The sequence below is a fragment of the Artemia franciscana genome, unplaced genomic scaffold, assembly GCF_032884065.1.
Source record: "Artemia franciscana unplaced genomic scaffold, ASM3288406v1 PGA_scaffold_75, whole genome shotgun sequence".
NCBI lineage: Eukaryota > Metazoa > Arthropoda > Branchiopoda > Anostraca > Artemiidae > Artemia > Artemia franciscana.
The window spans coordinates 891,630-913,114 of NW_027062711.1; the positions used below are offsets into that span (position 1 = coordinate 891,630).

Genomic DNA, 21,485 nt, shown 5'->3' on the forward strand with positions numbered 1-21,485 from the left:
TCTCTTTGAGTGTTTTTTTCTTTTTAGTTTTTTTTAGTTTTTTACCTTTTTTCTTTTTTCAGTTTTCTTTTTCTTCTTTATTTTTCAGGGTCACTATGAAGTACATATCGACGAACCTTTGTTTTTTTAACTTAAATCTGGTAGGCATTGATGACCTTATCCAAGTCAAAATCCCAAACCCAATAGGTTCTTCAGTCATTTTACAATTAAACATTTTTCCGTGAACAAATGTCTTAAATACCGTTAATGACGTCACCGTCAAAGTAAAAATGACGACAACTAATTTCATGACGTCAGCCGACACAGAAACATGACGTCACCTGATCCACAGACAGACAGACAGACAACTTATTTTTATATATATAGATAGATATATATATATATATATATATATATATATATATATATATATATATATATATATATATATATATATATATATATATATATATATATATATATATACATATATATATATATATATATATATATATATATATATGTATATATATATATATATATATATATATATATATATATATATATATATATATATATATATTTAACTAACGCGCCACCCCAACACCTAGTTGGTGGGGGCACTTCACCCCCCAAGCCCCTCCCGCGCGTGTAAGTCGTTACGTGCCATATTATTTACGTTCCATTGTAGTTGTGTCACTGTGTCCTACCTGTGATATATATATATATATATATATATATATATATATATATATATATATATATATATATATATATATATATATATATATATATATATATATATATATATATATATATATATATATATATATATATATATATATATATATATATATATATATATATATATATTTATATATATATATATATATATATATATATATATATATATATATATATATATATATATATATATATATATATATATATATATATATGTATATATATATATATATATATATATATATATATATATATATATATATTTATATATATATATATATATATATATATATATATATATATATATATATATATATATATATATATATATATATATATATATATATATATATATATATATATATATATATATATATATATATATATATATATATATATATTTCCCTAGAGACATTTATTATAAGGCTTCAACCTGTGTGATTTCCCTAGAGACATTATTTATCCGATTGTTTAGATTTATTTGCTATTGACATTTTTACTACGTGAATTTGAAATCGATACTTAAATATCAAATACCTTGGGTCTTTGAACTTGATAAGTACCTACAGTGAATTTCTGACCTACAATAACTATCAAGATTTTGACGTCAGAACCGGTTTAACGGACTATGCTTTAGAATTGTCTTTGGGACTTATAAGATGGATGAGAAACTGATATTAAATGCAGTATTGAACTTCATTAGCAGAGCGCTTAACGATGGCATTAAAATGGAATCAATTATCAAATCAGCGGTAGGCTACTACGACCATGAGAAAATTATTCTAGCTAAACGAATTCTCCATACAGAACTTAATGAGCCTAATAGAGTAGTAATCCGTGCCAAAGATGAGGACAATATTCTCTAAATGTCGAAAACCTTAGTAAACGCCGCGAAGCAAAAATTGAACATTCCTAAATTCGTGATATTCAGCCCCTGTGAAGTTCCCGCAATAGGCGATGCGGTTAGCGCCACAGCTATTTCTAAAATAAATGAAATGTCTCTAGCAACGCTAACCCACCCTCAAATGAGCCTGCCTAAGCCCTCTCAGCAATCCTTAAATTGTGCACCCCCCTCAAAGCCGTCATATGCTGTTATGGTGAAAAACCCACCAACTGACTTTAAAGGCCCAAACAAACGCAAGGTTTTCTTGGACTCCATGTGCCAGAACTCTGTGGAAGACGTTACGGAATTAAAGTGCACCAAAAACGAGTGAAAACTTGTCGTTCGAACTAAGACAGCAGCCACGAAAATAGTTGAAACTATGAAAACATCAAGCCCAAGTCTAAATGCCTCATTAAAAGAATCTGCTTATATCGGCGTGGTCAAGCGCGTGCCGGAGGATATCGATCACTCGAAGCTCGAAGAATTAATACCAAAATGTACGAAGGTAACCCAGTGTGGAAAGTCGAACACATATAAAGTATATTTTCAGACGCGGATTGATCTTGAAGTTTTCCTTTAAAACTCGGTTAGAATTGGCTACGAACGATTACAAGCCCAAGAATTGGTTTTCCTTCCGCGCCGTTGTTTCAACTACCACAGGATAGGCCATCTAGCTTCCAACTGTGAAAATCCATCAACATGTTCAAAATGTGGCTCGCATGAGCACATTTCCACGCACGAAGCTCCCAGCTCAAAACTCCCTTTTTGTGTAGAGTGTAAAGTGCCGGGTCATATCTGCTACAGTATTAGTTGTTCCAAAAACAGACAACTACAGAAATCATGAGCAAGTGCTATAGCTTCATTTCATGGAACATCAATGGCTCGTTCACTGAGACGCTCCCGATCTTCAGTGATTTAAGTGTCGAACATGATGTAGTGTGCATTCAAGAGCACTTTATTACCGTGCAAAGTGAAAACCTGCTAGAACTGAATCATACCACGAAGGCCTACAAAGTCCCAGCTAAACAGAGCGGCAGCCGAGGAAGACCTTCAGGAGGCCTAGCTACATTTGTTCGGTCATGTGTTCTGTCCAGTCTATTCGAAAAGTCTGACAATTTTCTCGCAGTACGAATTGAAAGTTGTGTATTTATTAACGTGTATTTGCCAACAAATTATAATGATGAGCGTTAAGAACGTCTTTTTGCCCTTTCTTGTGAGAAACTAAATTCATGTATATCTAAAATTAAGCGACAGGGTTTTTCTTGTGTAGTAATTGGAGATTTCAACTGCAACCTTTCTGAGATTTCTTCTCTACAATCATCTCGTACCTCTTTGATTAAGAATCTTTTTGGTGATTACCTTGCTGTGGTAGGAAAAGATAGGAATTTTACATATATTCACAACTCCTCCAGTGTGTCAAATCTAGACCATGTTGCCATTTCTCATAATTTAACTCTTCAAAATGTTAGGGTAGTAACGGACTATCAAATTTCTGACCACCTTCCTGTCTCGTCTTCTGTACATATTGTCTCTTCGAATGGTCACCAAACCCGCCAGGAAACTCAACAGCCTAAATTTCGTCTTGATTGGCTTAAGGCTGATAAGCAACTATTTGCTCTGGCGACAGAAGAAATTCTTAATAAAATCCGTATTCCCTTTAATCTCCTTCAAAAATCGAAAGATCTCTCTAAAGAAGAAGTCCGAATTTGTCTCAATATTTATTGTACTGAAATTTGTCACGCTCTCCTTCATGCTGAGAGGTTAGCGGTACCTAAAGTAAAAGTTCGTAAAGGGATGGTGCAAAAATGGCCCGAAAAACATTCGCTGGTAGCCGCTTGTCATCAAGCAAAATTCTGGTTTTCGGTATGGAAAGATTGTGGGCGCCCAAGATCTGGTACCATTAATAGCATCAGACTGACTACGAAGCGTAGATTCTCGAAGGCGCTCTCCCTCCACCGCAAATCTCTCGTTGATAGCTATTCCGCCCGTGCAAAAAAGGATCGAAATTTTCTTTTCAAGTCTGTATCTTTGGCAAAGCCTACCCCTCTGTTGTCGCCGTCTGAAATCCCCGTCGAGGACTGGTATTCTTATTATGCGAGTGAATTTGCTGCTCCTAACCCCCAGCTTGAAGACATGTACGAGAGAGAATTGGATGAGTTCCTTGATAAGCTTCCGCACGGTGATTTTGTTGTCAGTTTGGAGTCCATTATTCAAGCGTTATTCAATTCGTCGGTTGAAAAATAAGTCTTCTTGCGGAATTGACCGTGTTAGCGCTATCCATATTAAACATGGTGGTTCGGTTCTCGCTATGCATCTTTCGCTTCTTATGCAGATGATCTTCACGCAAGGTGTTGTTCCCTCATCTTTCTGCGTAGGGGATCTAACCCCCATTCTGAAAAAAGGGAAAAATGAAATCAAATGCTCGTCTTTCCGCCCCATTACAGTCGCCACATCTTTATGTAAACTATTCGAGCTTCTATTCATTAATGAACTGGAAACTAAATGCTACACCCCGCCACGTCAATTCGGATTTAAGCGCCGCACTGGTTGTGCCGATGCCTTGACGGCTGTAGTGAGTGTGCTACTCGATGCGGATTTTTCTGGAGAGAGCATAGCCTTAGCTAGTCATGACATCAGCCGTGCATTCGATTCACTCATACACGGTGCATTGTTATTAAAAGCTTCACAACGAGGTCTGAATCCCTGCATAGTTCAATCCCTACGTGATATGTACTCGAGGCTGTCCATTCGCCTAAAGCTTCCTCCCGACAAAAATTTGCCTCCCCGGCCTCATGAAAAATTAATCCCCGTTTTGAAGGGTGCCCGCCAGGGAGCTGTCTCCTCCCCTCATTTGTTCAATAATTATGTTCTTCAAGCACAAGATAAATGCCCAACCTCATGCATTCTTTCCTCTATAGACACCTCCTTAGTATGCTACGCCGACGACGTCTTGAACTTGAGTAGAACATTACAAAAAGCTTCTGACATTTTTGAAACGCTTAAAACCGAATATCTAAAACTTGGTCTCAGTTTTAACATTGAGAAAACCGAGATAGTTCTCTTCAATTGGCAAAAAACACCACACGTGCCTTCACTGCTATTTGGTGAAAATCTCGTGAATACTGCTGACCACATAAATTACCTCGGAGTCCCTATTGGCTCATCTCTAAGGCATACACGTCTTCTACTGATCAAACACCTCAATCGACGAATCTCCAGCTCGTATGCTTCCATAGTCTCTGCTAAATTCCGTTTTAGCCTCCCCCTCCTTGCCAGCCTATATAACGCTACTGTTTTACCTCATATTCTGTACCTGGCACCATTTTGGAAACTATTCTCGAAGGTTGAATTGTCTAAAATCCGTGCGTTTTTCTTCCGTTTTGCTAAATACCTCCTACGTTTTCCTCCCTGGTACAGAAACTCAATCCTCATTAAAAAGTATCACATAACCGACCCTTATGTTGCAGTTGAAAATGTAATCAAAAGACACAATATTAAAATAGTAGATCACGATTGGTATAATCTCCTTTTACAATAGATCTGTTTTCGTTTTATTCATTTTAGTGCTATTTTGTTTGCCCTTCTATTAGTTGAGTCTCTTTCTAGTTATGTCTCTTCTGATATGTTCCTATATATTTTCTTATATTTATGTGTTCGTGCTCCGTCTTTTTCATTTCGTATGATTGACAGGTTTTCAAATAAATAAATAAATAATATATATATACATATATATATATATACATATATCATGAAAAGAGAAATCACCAATGCTACAGCACAAACACAAAAAAAAAAAAAAAAAAGAGACAGAAGGAGAAAAGGAAGACTGTTTTCCTAAATTAGTGATTAATATAGACCAGCACTTGAATGAGGCCTTAACCCTACTCATCCATACAATCACATAGGTCAAACAGCATAGCCACACACAATCAACCATAAAGAATAATCCATGGACAGGCAGTCATGTCGTCAATAAGTATAAGTCGTCATTTACCGAACAATAGAAAAAATAATATAGACAAATAATTCAGAGGCAACACCCAACATAAGGGCTCATCAGGAGAATACACTGGCCTATATAGGGTTTCGCCACTCTAAATTCTCTACCCAGCACAGTGTTGTGGCTACCACAGAATATCCATGGCATCCCCGCGTCAGGTATCACCCCCAAAATACATGCCTATGAAAAAAAAAAGCAAATGTAAAACAACCAAGTAAAACCAAAACAAGCTTATCCTGTTAATATATCCCTCCCTTTAGCAACAATAGGTAAACTAAATATTATAAATTTTACCAAATCACAAATATTAACACATTGCAAAAAACCTGAATGAACTAAACAATTATAGAATTCATCTTTGCCATGTGGCTAATTTTTTTAAAAATCCGCTCAATTAGAAACACAATTCAAAATAAATGGCGCTGTGACAACATTTCTCGAACCTCCGAAATTAGTTAAAAATTTCTTTAAGTATTTCTAGATAATTCTTTTGATATTTATTTAAAAGTTCGTTATAATGAAAACTAAATTTTTTAAATTGCCAAGTTAATTTATTTGCAGAAAAACCTCTTGATATCAATTTTTGGCTTAAGATTTTACATCTATTTTTAAAATCAATATAATTACTACAAATCTTTGCATAACGAAGTAACTGTGAGAAAAACGCTGAATATGTGATATTTGAGTGTATATTACTTTCAGGGAATGGGAAACTAATCACTTCAAAATCAAAATCATCCGTTTTATTATACATTTTAAAACTTAATTTATTATTATCACAAATATTAATATTTAAATCTAAGAAATGATCTTCATGACCAGCGCCATGACTAGGCTCAAGAATAAGCTCTGATGGATATATATTTTTAGAAATATCAATGAAATCCTTACAATTTAAGACCAAAATATCATCTAAATATCTTTTATTATTTGACAAAGCATGTTTTAAATTAATTGGATTATTCTTATCCATCATATATTTATATTCTAGTTGACTTAAAAACAAGTCAGCTATAAATGGGCTGGCATTCCCCCCCATGGGAATTCCCATAATTTGCTTGTACAAATCACCCCCAAATCTTATATAAGTATTGTATAAAACAAATTCCAATAACTCAAAAATCATATCCAAGCTGTAACATCTCAAGTTAACTGTAGTATTAAAGCAGTTTGTCCATATAGCTTTTTTATTATAACTGTCTATTTTTAAGAACCTTTTACTAGATAAGAGGAAAGATTTCTTTATAACAGTTTTTAAATTATCAAACACTAAATTAAGTGATAAATTAGTATACATTGTCGCAAAATCGAAAGACTCAATTCTTTTAGCTGAAACCATTGTTAAAGAATCCATCCCCTGCAGTGAATTATAAACACTCCAATATGGATTAAAATTCGAAAATTTTTTAATACCAGAACAATAGGTTTTAAGTTTATTTACAATTTCCTTTAAAATTAAAGAGAGGTCAGTAGCAGCAATGCGGGTTGGACATTTAGCTGCTCCAGCAATAAACCGTGGTTTAGGGGGATTCTTATGAAATTTTACAGTCCAATATAGGAAAGGGAACTTTTTATCATTGTCATTTATTTTAATATTAAAATTTTTAAAAAGTATTTCTTCAGTCTTTTCAATTAAATTCTCATCCTCTATATTTACCTTTTCATAAACATTAGTTGTGCATAACTCCCTTTTTAAGATATCACAATACAGCTTCTGACAAATTATGGCAAAATTATTATTAGCTTTATCCACTGGCACAATTACAAATTCATTCTTTAGATTAGCAATTGCTTGTTTAATCTTCGCATTATAAAATAATGATTTAGTGTTACTATTTTTTAAGTTAGAATATATTTTATTTCTTACTCTACTAATAATTAAATTCTTCCAACTTTGAAAACTCTCTTTATTTCTATTCTCTTTCTTACACCACTTATCAATAAATAAATCAAAATCATTTTCCAAGCCATCAAGAACACTCGATGGTTTCAGATGATGAGAAAGACGGAAATTAGCCCCTTTATTCATTATAATTTGAAGATCATCTTGCTTTATTATTGACAAGTCCCCTGTTATAACATGTTTGTAAGTAGGATTTACAAATGGGCCAAGTTGCTTACAATTACAAACCGGTTTCCAATTTATATCACTATCTAGTTTTTTTAGTATTAAATTATAATTAAAAATAATTTGCCCAATAGTTTTTGAAAATTTATAAGTTAAAACTGGACTATCATTATAATTTAAATTACTAGGAAGGGCCTGTTTCACATGCCGCTGATTTAAAATTTCTGGTAAATTAATATCTTCAATCTGCTTACAAGTAAAATTAATAGGTAAATATAATCTGTTATCCTTATTACTAATCTTATCGAACTTTTTCTTTTTTGAAATAAATTTCGTTTTAGTTAGAATGCAAATTGTATCACATATTACTTTAAAATTATAATCAAGAGCTGTATTATTCTTAACAATCCAGAAAAGTTTGATTAAATTCCTCTTGGATAAGTTATTTAGACACTTTATTACAGAAATCATACCCCTAGATTCAAGTAGCTGGCATAGATCTATAGAAAGCATATGTACATCTAATTCATTTTTCCTATTATTTTTCCTATGTCCTCTCGATCGTTTTTTACGTTTAGTAGGACAAGTAAAAGAAGGATGGTCCATAAAACCATCAATACATTTAACAACAACATGAGACATGTCACCATATTTTGCTACACGATCATTTAGCCCAAAAGGATAAGCTGTACCAAGAGTATGGATCCAGAAATCCTCCTGTTTACGTAGTCTATTATTCTTCTCTTCTTTATTTAAATTTTCTAATTCTAAATTTTCTAAAATTGTGACAGTTATATCTGATATGGAACATTTACCATTATTACAATGTTGAACTAGATAGTTATTAGTTTTTTCATTATTAACTGTTGTCTTGTGTCCAGAAAATCTTTTATATATATTATTAGTTGTTTCCCCCACATATTGTAGGCAGCATTTATTACATTCTAATAGGTAAATTACATTGGTTGTTCTGCAATTAACATTACCACGTAACTTGCATGCAAAATTTTTATTATACAATGTACTTTTAACAGAAGTCCATGGGACAAAATGATCTTGGCAAAGAAAACAACGACTTTTACACTTACTAACTTTCAAAAAATCGTTCCGAGTTCCGAGGCTAATATTTGTGTTTTGTTGCATAAAAAGTTATTGAAAATAAATCCAAAACAAACCAACATCCAAATCAAAATGCAACAATCAAAGTCCAAAAAACATGCCAAGGTCAATAGGTCAATAGGTCAATAAATACATAAACAAAAAGATGAAAGAACATGAAATTTGCATAAGTGCCATCTCACCAATAATTAACAATATCAGGTTAAAAACCTGGACCAGGGTAAAGGTCTGTCGGGGAGAAAACTAAAAAAAAATTTCTCCACCAGCACTGGATCCAACCTGGAATAATATCATGAAAAGAGAAATCACCAATGCTACAGCACAAACACAAAAAAAAGAAAAAAAAAGAGACAGAAGGAGAAAAGGAAGACTTTTTCCTAAACTAGTGATTAATATAGACCAACACTTGAATGAGGCCTTAACCCTACTCATCCATACAATCACATAGGTCAAACAGCATAGCCACACACAATCAACCATAAAGAATAATCCATGGACAGGCAGTCATGTCGTTAATAAGTATAAGTCGTCATTTACCGAACAATAGAAAAAATAATATAGACAAATAATTCAGAGGCAACACCCAACATAATGGCTCATCAGGAGAATACACTGGCCTATATAGGGTTTCGCCACTCTAAATTCTCTACCCAGCACACTGTTGTGGCTACCACAGAATATCCATGGCATCCCCGCGTCAGGTATCACCCCCAAAATACATGCCTATGAAAAAAAAAAGCAAATGTAAAACAACCAAGTAAAACCAAAACAAGCTTATCCTGTTAATATATCCCTCCCTTTAGCAACAATAGGTAAACTAAATATTATAAATTTTACCAAATCACAAATATTAACACATTGCAAAAAACCTGAATGAACTAAACAATTATAGAATTCATCTTTGCCATGTGGCTAATTTCTTAAAAAATCCGCTCAATTAGAAACACAATTCAAAATAAATGGCGCTGTGACAACATTTCTCGAACCTCCGAAATTAGTTAAAAATTTCTTTAAGTATTTCTAGATAATTCTTTTGATATTTATTCAAAAGTTCGTTATAATGAAAACTAAATTTTTTAAATTGCCAAGTTAATTTATTTGCAGAAAAACCTCTTGATATCAATTTTTGGCTTAAGATTTTACATCCATTTTTAAAATCAATATAATTACTACAAATCCTTGCATAGCGAAGTAACTGTGAGAAAAACGCTGAATATGTGATATTTGAGTGTATATTACTTTCAGGGAATGGGAAACTAATCACTTCAAAATCAAAATCATCCGTTTTATTATACATTTTAAAACTTAATTTATTATTATCACAAATATTAATATTTAAATCTAAGAAATGATCTTCATGACCAGCGCCATGACTAGGCTCAAGAATAAGCTCTGATGGATATATATTTTTAGAAATATCAATGAAATCCTTACAATTTAAGACCAAAATATCATCTAAATATCTTTTATTATTTGACAAAGCATGTTTTAAATTAATTGGATTATTCTTATCCATCATATATTTATATTCTAGTTGACTTAAAAACAAGTCAGCTATAAATGGGCTGGCATTCCCCCCCATGGGAATTCCCATAATTTGCTTGTACAAATCACCCCCAAATCTTATATAAGTATTGTATAAAACAAATTCCAATAACTCAAAAATCATATCCAAGCTGTAACATCTCAAGTTAACTGTAGTATTAAAGCAGTTTGTCCATATAGCTTTTTTATTATAACTGTCTATTTTTAAGAACCTTTTACTAGATAAGAGGAAAGATTTCTTTATAACAGTTTTTAAATTATCAAACACTAAATTAAGTGATAAATTAGTATACATTGTCGCAAAATCGAAAGACTCAATTCTTTTAGCTGAAACCATTGTTAAAGAATCTATCACCTGCAGTGAATTATAAACACTCCAATATGGATTAAAATTCGAAAATTTTTTAATACCAGAACAATAGGTTTTAAGTTTATTTACAATTTCCTTTAAAATTAAAGAGAGGTCAGTAGCAGCAATGCGGGTTGGACATTTAGCTGCTCCAGCAATAAACCGTGGTTTAGGGGGATCCTTATGAAATTTTACAGTCCAATATAGGAAAGGGAACTTTTTATCATTGTCATTTATTTTAATATTAAAATTTTTAAAAAGTATTTCTTCAGTCTTTTCAATTAAATTCTCATCCTCTATATTTACCTTTTCATAAACATTAGTTGTGCATAACTCCCTTTTTAAGATATCACAATACAGTTTCTGACAAATTATGGCAAAATTATTATTAGCTTTATCCACTGGCACAATTACAAATTCATTCTTTAGATTAGCAATTGCTTGTTTAATCTTCGCATTATAAAATAATGATTTAGTGTTACTATTTTTTAAGTTAGAATATATTTTATTTCTTACTCTACTAATAATTAAATTCTTCCAACTTTGAAAACTCTCTTTATTTTTATTCTCTTTCTTACACCACTTATCAATAAATAAATCCAAATCATTTTCCAAGCCATCAAGAACACTCGATGGTTTCAGATGATGAAAAAGACGGAAATTAGCCCCTTTATTCATTATAATTTGAAGATCATCTTGCTTTATTATTGACAAGTCCCCTGTTATAACATGTTTGTAAGTAGGATTTACAAATGGGCCAAGTTGCTTACAATTACAAACCGGTTTCCAATTTATATCACTATCTAGTTTTTTTAGTATTAAATTATAATTAAAAATAATTTGCCCAATAGTTTTTGAAAATTTATAAGTTAAAACTGGACTATCATTATAATTTAAATTACTAGGAAGGGCCTGTTTCACATGCCGCTGATTTAAAATTTCTGGTAAATTAATTCTTCAATCTGCTAACAAGTAAAATTAATAGGTAAATATAATCTGTTATCCTTATTACTAATCTTATCGAACTTTTTCTTTTTTGAAATAAATTTCGTTTTAGTTAGAATGCAAATTGTATCACATATTACTTTAAAATTATAATCAAGAGCTGTATTATTCTTAACAATCCAGAAAAGTTTGATTAAATTCCTCTTGGATAAGTTATTTAGACACTTTATTACAGAAATCATACCCCTAGATTCAAGTAGCTGGCATAGATCTATAGAAAGCATATGTACATCTAATTCATTTTTCCTATTATTTTTCCTATGTCCTCTCGATCGTTTTTTACGTTTAGTAGGACAAGTAAAAGAAGGATGGTCCATAAAACCATCAATACATTTAACAACAACATGAAACATGTCACCATATTTTGCTACACGATCATTTAGCCCAAAAGGATAAGCTGTACCAAGAGTATGGATCCAGAAATCCTCCTGTTTACGTAGTCTATTATTCTTCTCTTCTTTATTTAAATTTTCTAATTCTAAATTTTCTAAAATTGTGACAGTTATATCTGATATGGAACATTTACCATTATTACAATGTTGAACTAGATAGTTATTAGTTTTTTCATTATTAACTGTTGTCTTGTGTCCAGAAAATCTTTTATATATATTATTAGTTGTTTCCCCCACATATTGTAGGCAGCATTTATTACATTCTAATAGGTAAATTACATTGGTTGTTCTACAATTAACACTACCACGTAACTTGCATGCAACATTTTTATTATACAATGTACTTTTAACAGAAGTCCGTGGGACAAAATGATCTTGGCAAAGAAAACAACGACTTTTACACTTACTAACTTTCAAAAAATCGTTCCGAGTTCCGAGGCTAATATTTGTGTTTTGTTGCATAAAAAGTTATTGAAAATAAATCCAAAACAAACCAACATCCAAATCAAAATCCAACAATCAAAGTCTATATATATATATATATATATATATATATGTTTTTAACTACGTAAAACTTGCGAATATAGCACATTCTTCGCTCTCCCATTGTCTGTGCATATGAATAGATTGTCAGGTTTACCGACTCTTGAACATGCAACATATAATTGTCCATGGGAAAAACAATGCGTATTCAGATCTATACCTCATGATTCTAATAATTGCCCTTGAGCTTTGTTGATGGTGATTGCAAATCGAACATTCTCTGTGTCCCCGTCGTCATTTATATATCTCCCTGTGCCCCCCAGCGTCCCCGTTGTAGTTGTGTCCCTGTGTCCCGGTCACTTATATTCCCTGTGTCCCGGTCATCATTTGTGTCCCGGTATCCCAGTCTGTAATTTCTCTTTGAGTGTCCCGGTCGTCATTTATATTCCCTGTGTCCCGGTCGTCATTTGCGTCCCGGTGTCCCGGTCTGTATATACATTCGTTTTTGAATTGGTATATAATGAAATAAATTTTTCGTTTTTTTCCGTTTTTTCTTTTTATTTTTTATTTTTTTTTGTTTTTCCGTTTTTGGTTTTTTTTTCTTTTTTTGTTTTGAAATAAATTTTTTGTTTTATCCTTTTTTTCTTTTTCTTTTTTTGGTTTTTACCTTTTTTAGTTTTCTTTGTTTTTAGTTTTTTGTATTTCTTACCTTTTTTTTAGTTTATTTTTTTTTGGTTTTCTTTTTCTCCTTTATTTTCAGTTTTTTCCTTTTTTAGTTTTATTTCTTTTTTAGTTTTTTACCTTTTTTTAGTTTTTTTAGTTTTTATTTTTGTAGTTTTTACCTTTTTTAAAGTTTTTTTTCTTTTTTAGTTTTTTAGTTTTTTACCTTTTTAAAATATATAAAAATTTCCAAGGAATTCAACAGAAAGAATCTAATATAAGTAACACAAAGAATTCAAAATAGCAGAACTAAACCAACATGTCATGCCTGTCAAATCATAACATGATGCTAATGTCTAGTTTACGACAAAGGTCTATAATAGTCGGGGGTAATGTCTATATTAGTCGGGGGTAATATCAATATTAGTCGGGATAATTTCTATATTTTTCGGAGTAATGTCTATAATTAGTCAGGGATAATTTCTATATTAGTCGGTGGTAATGTCTATTATAGTCGGTCATGTTTATCGACTGACGAAATTACAGACCGGGACATCGGGACACAAATGACGACGGGACACCGAGACATAGGAAACATAAATGAAGACCGGGACACTCAAAGAGAAAGCGTCCGGGACACAAGGAATGTTCGATTAGCAATCACCATCAACAAAGCACCGGGACACAAATGACGACCGGGACACAGGGAATATAAATGACGACCAGGACACTCAAAGAGAAATTACAGACCGGGACACCGGAACACAAATTACACGATTACACGACCGGAACACCGGGACACAGGGAATATAAATGACGACCGTGACACTCAAAGAGAAATTACAGACTGGGATACCGGGACACAAATGACGACGGGGACACAGGGAAACAACAACAACGGGGACGCCGGGGGGCATAGGGGGATATATAAATGACGACGGGGACACAGGGAATGTTCGATTAGCAATCACCATCAACATAGCTCAAGGGCAATCATTAGAATAATGAGATATAGATCTGAATACTGATTGTTTTTCCCATGGACAATTATATGTTGCATGTTCAAGAGTCGGTAAACCTGACAATCTATTTATATGCACAGACAATGGGACAGCCAAGAATGTTGTATATTCGCAAGTTTTACGTAGTTAAAAATATATACATATCTATCTATATTCACAGGTGGGACACAGGGACACAACTACAATGGCGCGTAACTAATATGGCGCGTAACGACTTACGCGCGCGGGGGGTGACGCGAAGCGCCACCCCAACAGCTAGTATATATATATATATATATATATATATATATATATATATATATATATATATATATATATATATATATATATATATATATATATATATATATATATATATATATATATATATATATATATATATTTTATAATAGACATCTGACAGCATATGTTTTGAAAAGCTTCCTGGCCTTTTCTGCCATAGCCAACTAATAACAATTTTATTAAGGCTTCTGAAGCAGACCAAACCGGTTATTGTGCCACAGGGCACTTCTTTGTCCTAGTTCTTACCTTAACAGCAGCAATATTATTTTCGTAAATAGGGCTAATTAATTTATTCATCTGGTACACCATACAAGGTTAGGACCTTCACTAAAGCTCTTCTATTGCCTGAACTAAATGCTTACTCATAGTCGATAAAGCTAAGAACTAAAGGGGTCTGATGACTCAGGCTTTACACAATTATTATCCTAAGAATGAAAAATTAGGTGGACACATCATCTCCCCTTTGAAAACCACCTGATTATCAGGGGAGTGAAGTGAATGTACACCATCAAAAAGACCAATTCTTATTTTACTGCAGCCAGTATCCAAAATAACATTAATATAATAGAAAAAAACTTACTGACAAAACCTCTTAGACTCCTGATTATCAGGGGAGTGAATGTACACCATCAAAAAGACCAATTCCTGTTTTACTGCAGCCAGTATCCCAAATAACATTAATATAATACAAAAAAACTTACTGACAAAACCTCTTAGACTCCTGATTATCAGGGGAGTGAATGTACACCATCAAAAAGACCAATTCCCGTTTTGCTGCAGCCAGTGCTTGGTTATAACCACCTTCAAAAAAATTGGGATGAATGGCTCCGAATTCCTCCTCAAATTCTCTTTTATAGGAAGACATATCCTCATCTACATTTGTAATTGCTAAAAGAAGAAATAGATTATGAAACAATTTGCTAAAAGAAGAAATATCTTTTTATTCAAACTGGCAACAATAATATAGAAATAACATCATTATTCCGATGTCATGTTTACAGGCCATGTTGACACATAATGGAACAATGATTTCTAACCATACATGTAGTCAATACAAAACGAGCTGTCTTCTCCATGAATGGTTGTTATGTAAGAACTTGGATTCAAGAACATTTATAACTAATAAAAGAAGAAATAGTTAATAAAGTAAACTATTAAGAGAAAAAAAGTGCATTTTAGTCGATTAATTTCAATAACATGCCACTAAGGCCATAATGCAGAGAAATTATCTCTAAACATACATTGTAACTTTAAAACATAAGCATTTAGTATATGATGAATGGTTATTTCATAAGTTTGAAGTCAGCTACACGCTAAACATAAAATTGGGGAGGTTTTAATTTTTAAGGAAGGTCAGTAGCTTACCTACTATGTCGTAATTTGAGGGGAATGAGCTGGGATACTATCATTCAAGATGTAACAACTGGCAAATTCAAGTGCACTAGATGAGATATCTATTTCAAAATTTTCTATTACAAGCCTCGACAGGCTGAATTCTAATTTTGGAGCCATAAAAACAATACAAGCAAAAAAAAGAAAAAAAGAGGGAAGCATAACAGCTTAAAAAACTGGCAAAAAACCCGATACAGCAATATCAGAATAAAAAAAAATTATTGCTTAGTCAAATATATTAAACTACAAAATGTCAGCAAGTTAATAAGGTAAAAACTATTTAAATTAAAAAAGAACTAATAATACATACATTAAAAAAGGTCTATAAAAAGGATACAAAAAAGAGGAGGGAAGAAAGCAAGGAAATGAACATACAACTTGGATATCACTAGTACCAAATAGTAAAAAGAAAAACTTGTGATTTATGTTATCTGTAATGAAAGGGACAAGGGTTTTTCTATACTTGGAGGTAAAGCAACGATTGGTGGAAAAGATAGGAACGGGTTGAGAAACAGTCAAAGGTGGGCGGTATCTGGGTGAGTGTCTTTTGTGGAAACACGTTTTCAGTACAAGTGTTTGCTATCACAATTTTTTTTTTTTTTTTTTTTTTTTTTTTTTTTTTTTTTTTTTTTTTTTTTTTTTTTTTTTTTTTTTTTTTTTTTGTGCAAAACGGAGGCAAAACGTAATTCTCAAATGGTCAAGTTTTTCCAACCTGGCTTAAAAAAAGAAAGTTTTTTAACTAAAAGTAAGAAGCGACATTATAACGAACAGAAATTATTCTGCATATGAAAGGGACTGTCCTCTCCTCAACGCCTCGCTCTTTGCGCTAAATTTTTTATTGTTTCAAAAAGCAGAGTTGTGAGAAAGAGCCACACTTTAGTGTAAAGAGCAGGGTGTTGAGGTGGGGATAGTCCCTTTCATATACGGAATAATTTCTGTTTGTTTTAAGTTTTAATGTCGCTTTTTACACTTAGTTAAAAAAACTTGTTTTTTTCTTCTATTTAATTTCTGAACGTATTTGATTTAATGCATGTGTTGATTTTAGATCACCGTACAAGAATATCTAAAACAAAATTTGCATATTAAATTTACTTTTTTGGCAAAATGGCTTTCTCAAAGTTTTGATCGGACAATTTTGAGGAAAAAAGGGGCGGGGAGGGGACCTAGTTGCCCACCAATGCCTCCACCAGAACTTTTAACCTTATTTACGAACGTTTTTATTAGTAACAAATATAGGTAACTTAAAAATTAACTTAAATTAACTTAAAAATTAACTTACGAGCTTCTATATTCGTATAGTTTTATTACGTGTATAGAAGGGGGGGGGGTTCTTCCCCTCATCAAAACCTTGCTCTTTACACTAAAGTTGGATTTTTGTTCTAATTCTTTAAGAATGACCTCTGATCCACAAAGGCCGTTTAATTGGAATAAATAGCTCTTTTAAAATTACTAAAGATACTCTAGCGTAAAGAGCTAAGTATTGAGGAGGGGACGAACCCCTCATTCACGTAATGATTTCTGTCTGTTTTAAGTTCCAATGTTGCCTCTTATTTTCAGTTGAAAAAAAAAATTTTCATTTAATTTCTGAACTTTTTTGAATTAATAAAGATTTTATTTTGGCTCACCGCACATGAATAATTAAAACGAAATGTACATATTAATTTTACTTTTATTGGTTAAATGGCTTTCTCAAAGTTTTGATCGGACTATTTTGAGAAAATGGGGCGGGAGAGGGGGCCTAGTTGCCCTCCAACTTTTTGGTTTACTTAAAAAGGCCACTAACTTTAACTTTATTTACGAACGTTTTTATTAGTAATAAATATACGTAACTTATAAGTTAACTTATGTAACGAACTTCTATATTCGTATATTTTTATTACGAATATGAGGGGATTCGCCCCTCGTCAATACCTTGCTCTTTACACTAAACTTCGAATTTGTCACCAATTCTTTCAGAATGACAACTGAACCACAAAGGCCATCTAATTAGAATATATAGCTCTTTTTGAAATTACCAAGTTAGCGTAAAAAGCGGGGTAATAAGGAGGAGACAAACCCCTCCCCCTGCCATAGGCTATATAGAATAATTTCTGTTCGTTTTAAGTTTTAATGTTGCTCCTTACTTTCAGTTGAAGAACTTGTTTTTTTTTACTTAATTTCTCATTGTTGCTTTAAATAATGCTGGAAAATCCAGCTCCCCCTTCATGGAAATTCTCTTCTCCCATGATAGATTCCTCCATGGAAAGATCCTTTCGCGTTACCCCTACCCCCCCCCACCACCAGGAAAAATACTCCCTGAAAACATTATTTTACTTCGTCAATAACTAGCACCATATGTAAACAACGGGCAACGCTCATAGCATTTCCCCGGGGACTGTGGGGGATTAGGTCGTTCTCAAAGACATATTTATTTAGTTTTCGACTATGCTCAACAAAATGGTCAGAATTTTGATCCGGTGACTTCAGGGGAGAAAACCGTGGGAGGGGGCGTAGATACCCTCCAATTTTTAGTCACGTAGAAGGGCAATAGAACTTTTAATTTCTGTTAGAATGAGCCCTCTCGCAACATTCTAGCACTGCTGCGTCAATACAATAACCCCTGGGAAAAAAACAACAACAAATAAACACGCATCCATGATCTTTCTTCTGGCAAATAATGCAAAATTCCACATTTTTGCAGATAAGAGCTTGAAACCTCAACAGTAGGGTTCTCTAATAAGCTGAATATGACGGTGTAATTTTCAATAAGATGCTATGAATTTTAGGGGGTGTTTCCCCCTTTTTTCGAAAATAAGGCGAATTTTCTCAGACTCGCAACTTTTGATGGATAAGACTAAACTTGATGAGACTTCTTTTCTTGTATATTTTGGTATTAAAAATTCTAAATTTTTAGAGTTTTGGTTACTATTGGGCCCGGTTGCTCCTTACTACAGTTCGTTACCATGAACTGTTTGAAAGAGCGATAATGAAACCTTTGCCTCACTGAAAATTATTCGCAGGGGGTATTTCTTGAATGGATTCAAATTTTTCTGATTTTTCATGGGAGATGCCAGGAATGATTTACTGCTGGTATTGACAGACTAAATCAGAAAATAAAGAAGAATTTTGGCATTAAAATGATTATGTGAAATTAAAATTATGAACATGAGGAGTCAAAATCTAATGAATAAAATCCAATAGTTAATAACTCAGCAATGGTTGCTGAGTGAGCTTCTATATCCGTATAGTTTTATTACGTGCATAGAGGGGGGGGTTCTTCCACTCATCAAAACCTTGCTCTTTACACTAAAGTTCGAATTTTGTTCTAAATCTTTAAGAATGACCCCTGATCCACAAAGGCCGTTTAATTGGAATAAATAGTTCTTCATCAAATCCAATAGTTAATAACTCAGCAGTGGTTGCTGAGTTAGCTTCTATATTCGTATAGTTTTAATACGTGTATAGAGGGGGGGGTTCTTCCCCTCATCAAAACCTTGCTCTTTACACTAAAGTTCGAATTTTGTTCTAATTCTTTAAGAATGATCCCTGATCCACAAACACTTATCTTGGTTGCTTTTTCCTTTCTTTCGTTTTATTGCTCATATAAATATAACTCTAAATATATAACTAAATACATAACTCTAAATATATAACTAAATATAAATATATATAACTAAATATAATAATATAATTATATATATTATATATATTATATAAATATAAATATATATAACTAAATAATAATATATAACTAAATATATAACTCTAAATAAATATAACTCAAGACAGATTTTCAAATAAATGATAAGTAACAAAAGACCCGCGACTTCACTGCCGGTTCCTGACAAGGCTTTAAATTGTTTCTCATTTTTGCTTGTCTTCTAATCGAGGTTGTTTTCCAGTAAACCAGTAGGTTGATTTATATCATCCTCCGCTTTTCGCATTTCCATGCAACCTTTGGCATACTTTTTTGTGTCTCAAAATATTTCTTCAAAGAGATTCATTAGATTACGAGAGATCCCATAATTTAACGGATGTGCAAGGCATCCTTCCACTCCTTCATCAGGGCCAAATAAGAAGATTTGGCCATATGAAGGTGGTTCAAAATCACCTTCAGGGGTTTCTGTTGGATGTACGGCTAAATTTATTTTGTAATAAATTTATCCAGCTATTTTGAAGCTAAAAACATTACGACTATTGATGGTTCGATCATCGCTTACGTTGAATTAAATAAAAAAAACAAGTTTTTTTAAATGAAAGTAAGGAGCGACATTAAAACTTAAAACGAACAGAAATTACTCCGTATATGAAAGGGGCTTTTCCTCCTCGACACCCCGCTCCTTACGCTAAAGTTTTTTATTGTTTTAAAAAGTAGAGTTGCGAGAAAGAATCAAACTGCACTTCTAACAATTTACTGGTTCTTCACACACCGTCAGTGAGGTCTGACTTCAACCCTCTGACAGCTTGTAACAGGATCTGGAACACGCTCCCAGAGTTCGTACGAAGCTGCCACTCGTTTGGTATGTTCAGAAACTATGTTAGAGATTTTCTAGCTAGTAAATAATTTTGTTTCTTTGTTGTTGTTTTTTTTTTGTCTATTTTATATTCCGGTTTCCCTTGGAGTTGATGTCTCTGGATTGAGTTGGATATTTAATTGAGTTGGTGAAATCATGTGCTACCCCCTGCCTACCTTGTCATTTTTTGGAGATTATTAAGGTGGGCGACTCAATTTTGTTTTTTGGATTTTGTTAACATTTTTTTTGTTGGTATTTTTTTCTCTTCTGTTCTTTCCCGGCCATAGAGCCTTATGGGGGAGATTGTCTTGAAGCAATTTTTTTTTTATGGATTTTATTGTTAAATAAAGAACTCAGAACTTTACACTAAAGTTCGAATCTCCTTTGGTGGATACTCTTTCCTTGGGAAAATGGACGACTCTATAGTGAATATTTAAAACACTGGAGGGTCCCAATGACTTGCAATTAACACTTGCGTCGTTTCCTGGATCTGTATAGCTTTGTATTGGATTTTGTGCCATAGCTAGCACCGAAGATTGTGATGGCGTTGTTCTCCTAACATAATATCGTTCTTCTTCGCTTTCATTTTAGAATCAATCTGATGCTCACGTTCCGGCTCACCACACAATTATTTGTACGTCACTTTCTAAAACTTGCTGTTGCTTGAATTCTCTCTGGCGCTTATCTTCTAATTACACATATACTTGTTCTCGCTGTCGCACACCTTTTAACCACAAATTTCTTTTTTCTTCATTTTCATTTTTCTTTGTTCTGAAGCTCGTTATCGCATTTCTTGTAACTACACATTTTTTTTTACTGTCTTTTTTATTCATTACAATTCTAGCTGCCACTTATCTTTTAACCAAACATTTTTTTTTTGTTCTTAAACTTCGTTTTTGACTCGTGGTAATTGTTCATTTTCCAAGTATTCTAACCATATATTTCTTTCTTTAGTTTATTATTACTTCAGACACTTTTCCAATGCCCTATACCTTAGCTGCTCGGATTGGTCTTATTAGATTTGATGGTCTTGGTCGTTCATTTCCCCCGTGAATTTAGATTTTTCAGG

The 21,485-nt window shown here is 32.8% G+C and overlaps 1 protein-coding gene across 2 annotated transcripts in view; it reads right to left on the reverse strand.

Annotated features, from left to right (window-relative positions):
• LOC136042202 (FAS-associated factor 2-like) overlaps positions 1-21,485 on the reverse strand; it is a 64,503-nt gene that overhangs the window by 23,878 nt on the left and 19,140 nt on the right. For both annotated transcript variants that reach the window (XM_065727135.1, XM_065727137.1), the window contains exon 3: positions 15,233-15,419. In XM_065727135.1, the coding sequence (XP_065583207.1) occupies positions 15,233-15,419 (187 nt within the window). The remainder of the gene's footprint in view (positions 1-15,232; positions 15,420-21,485) is intronic.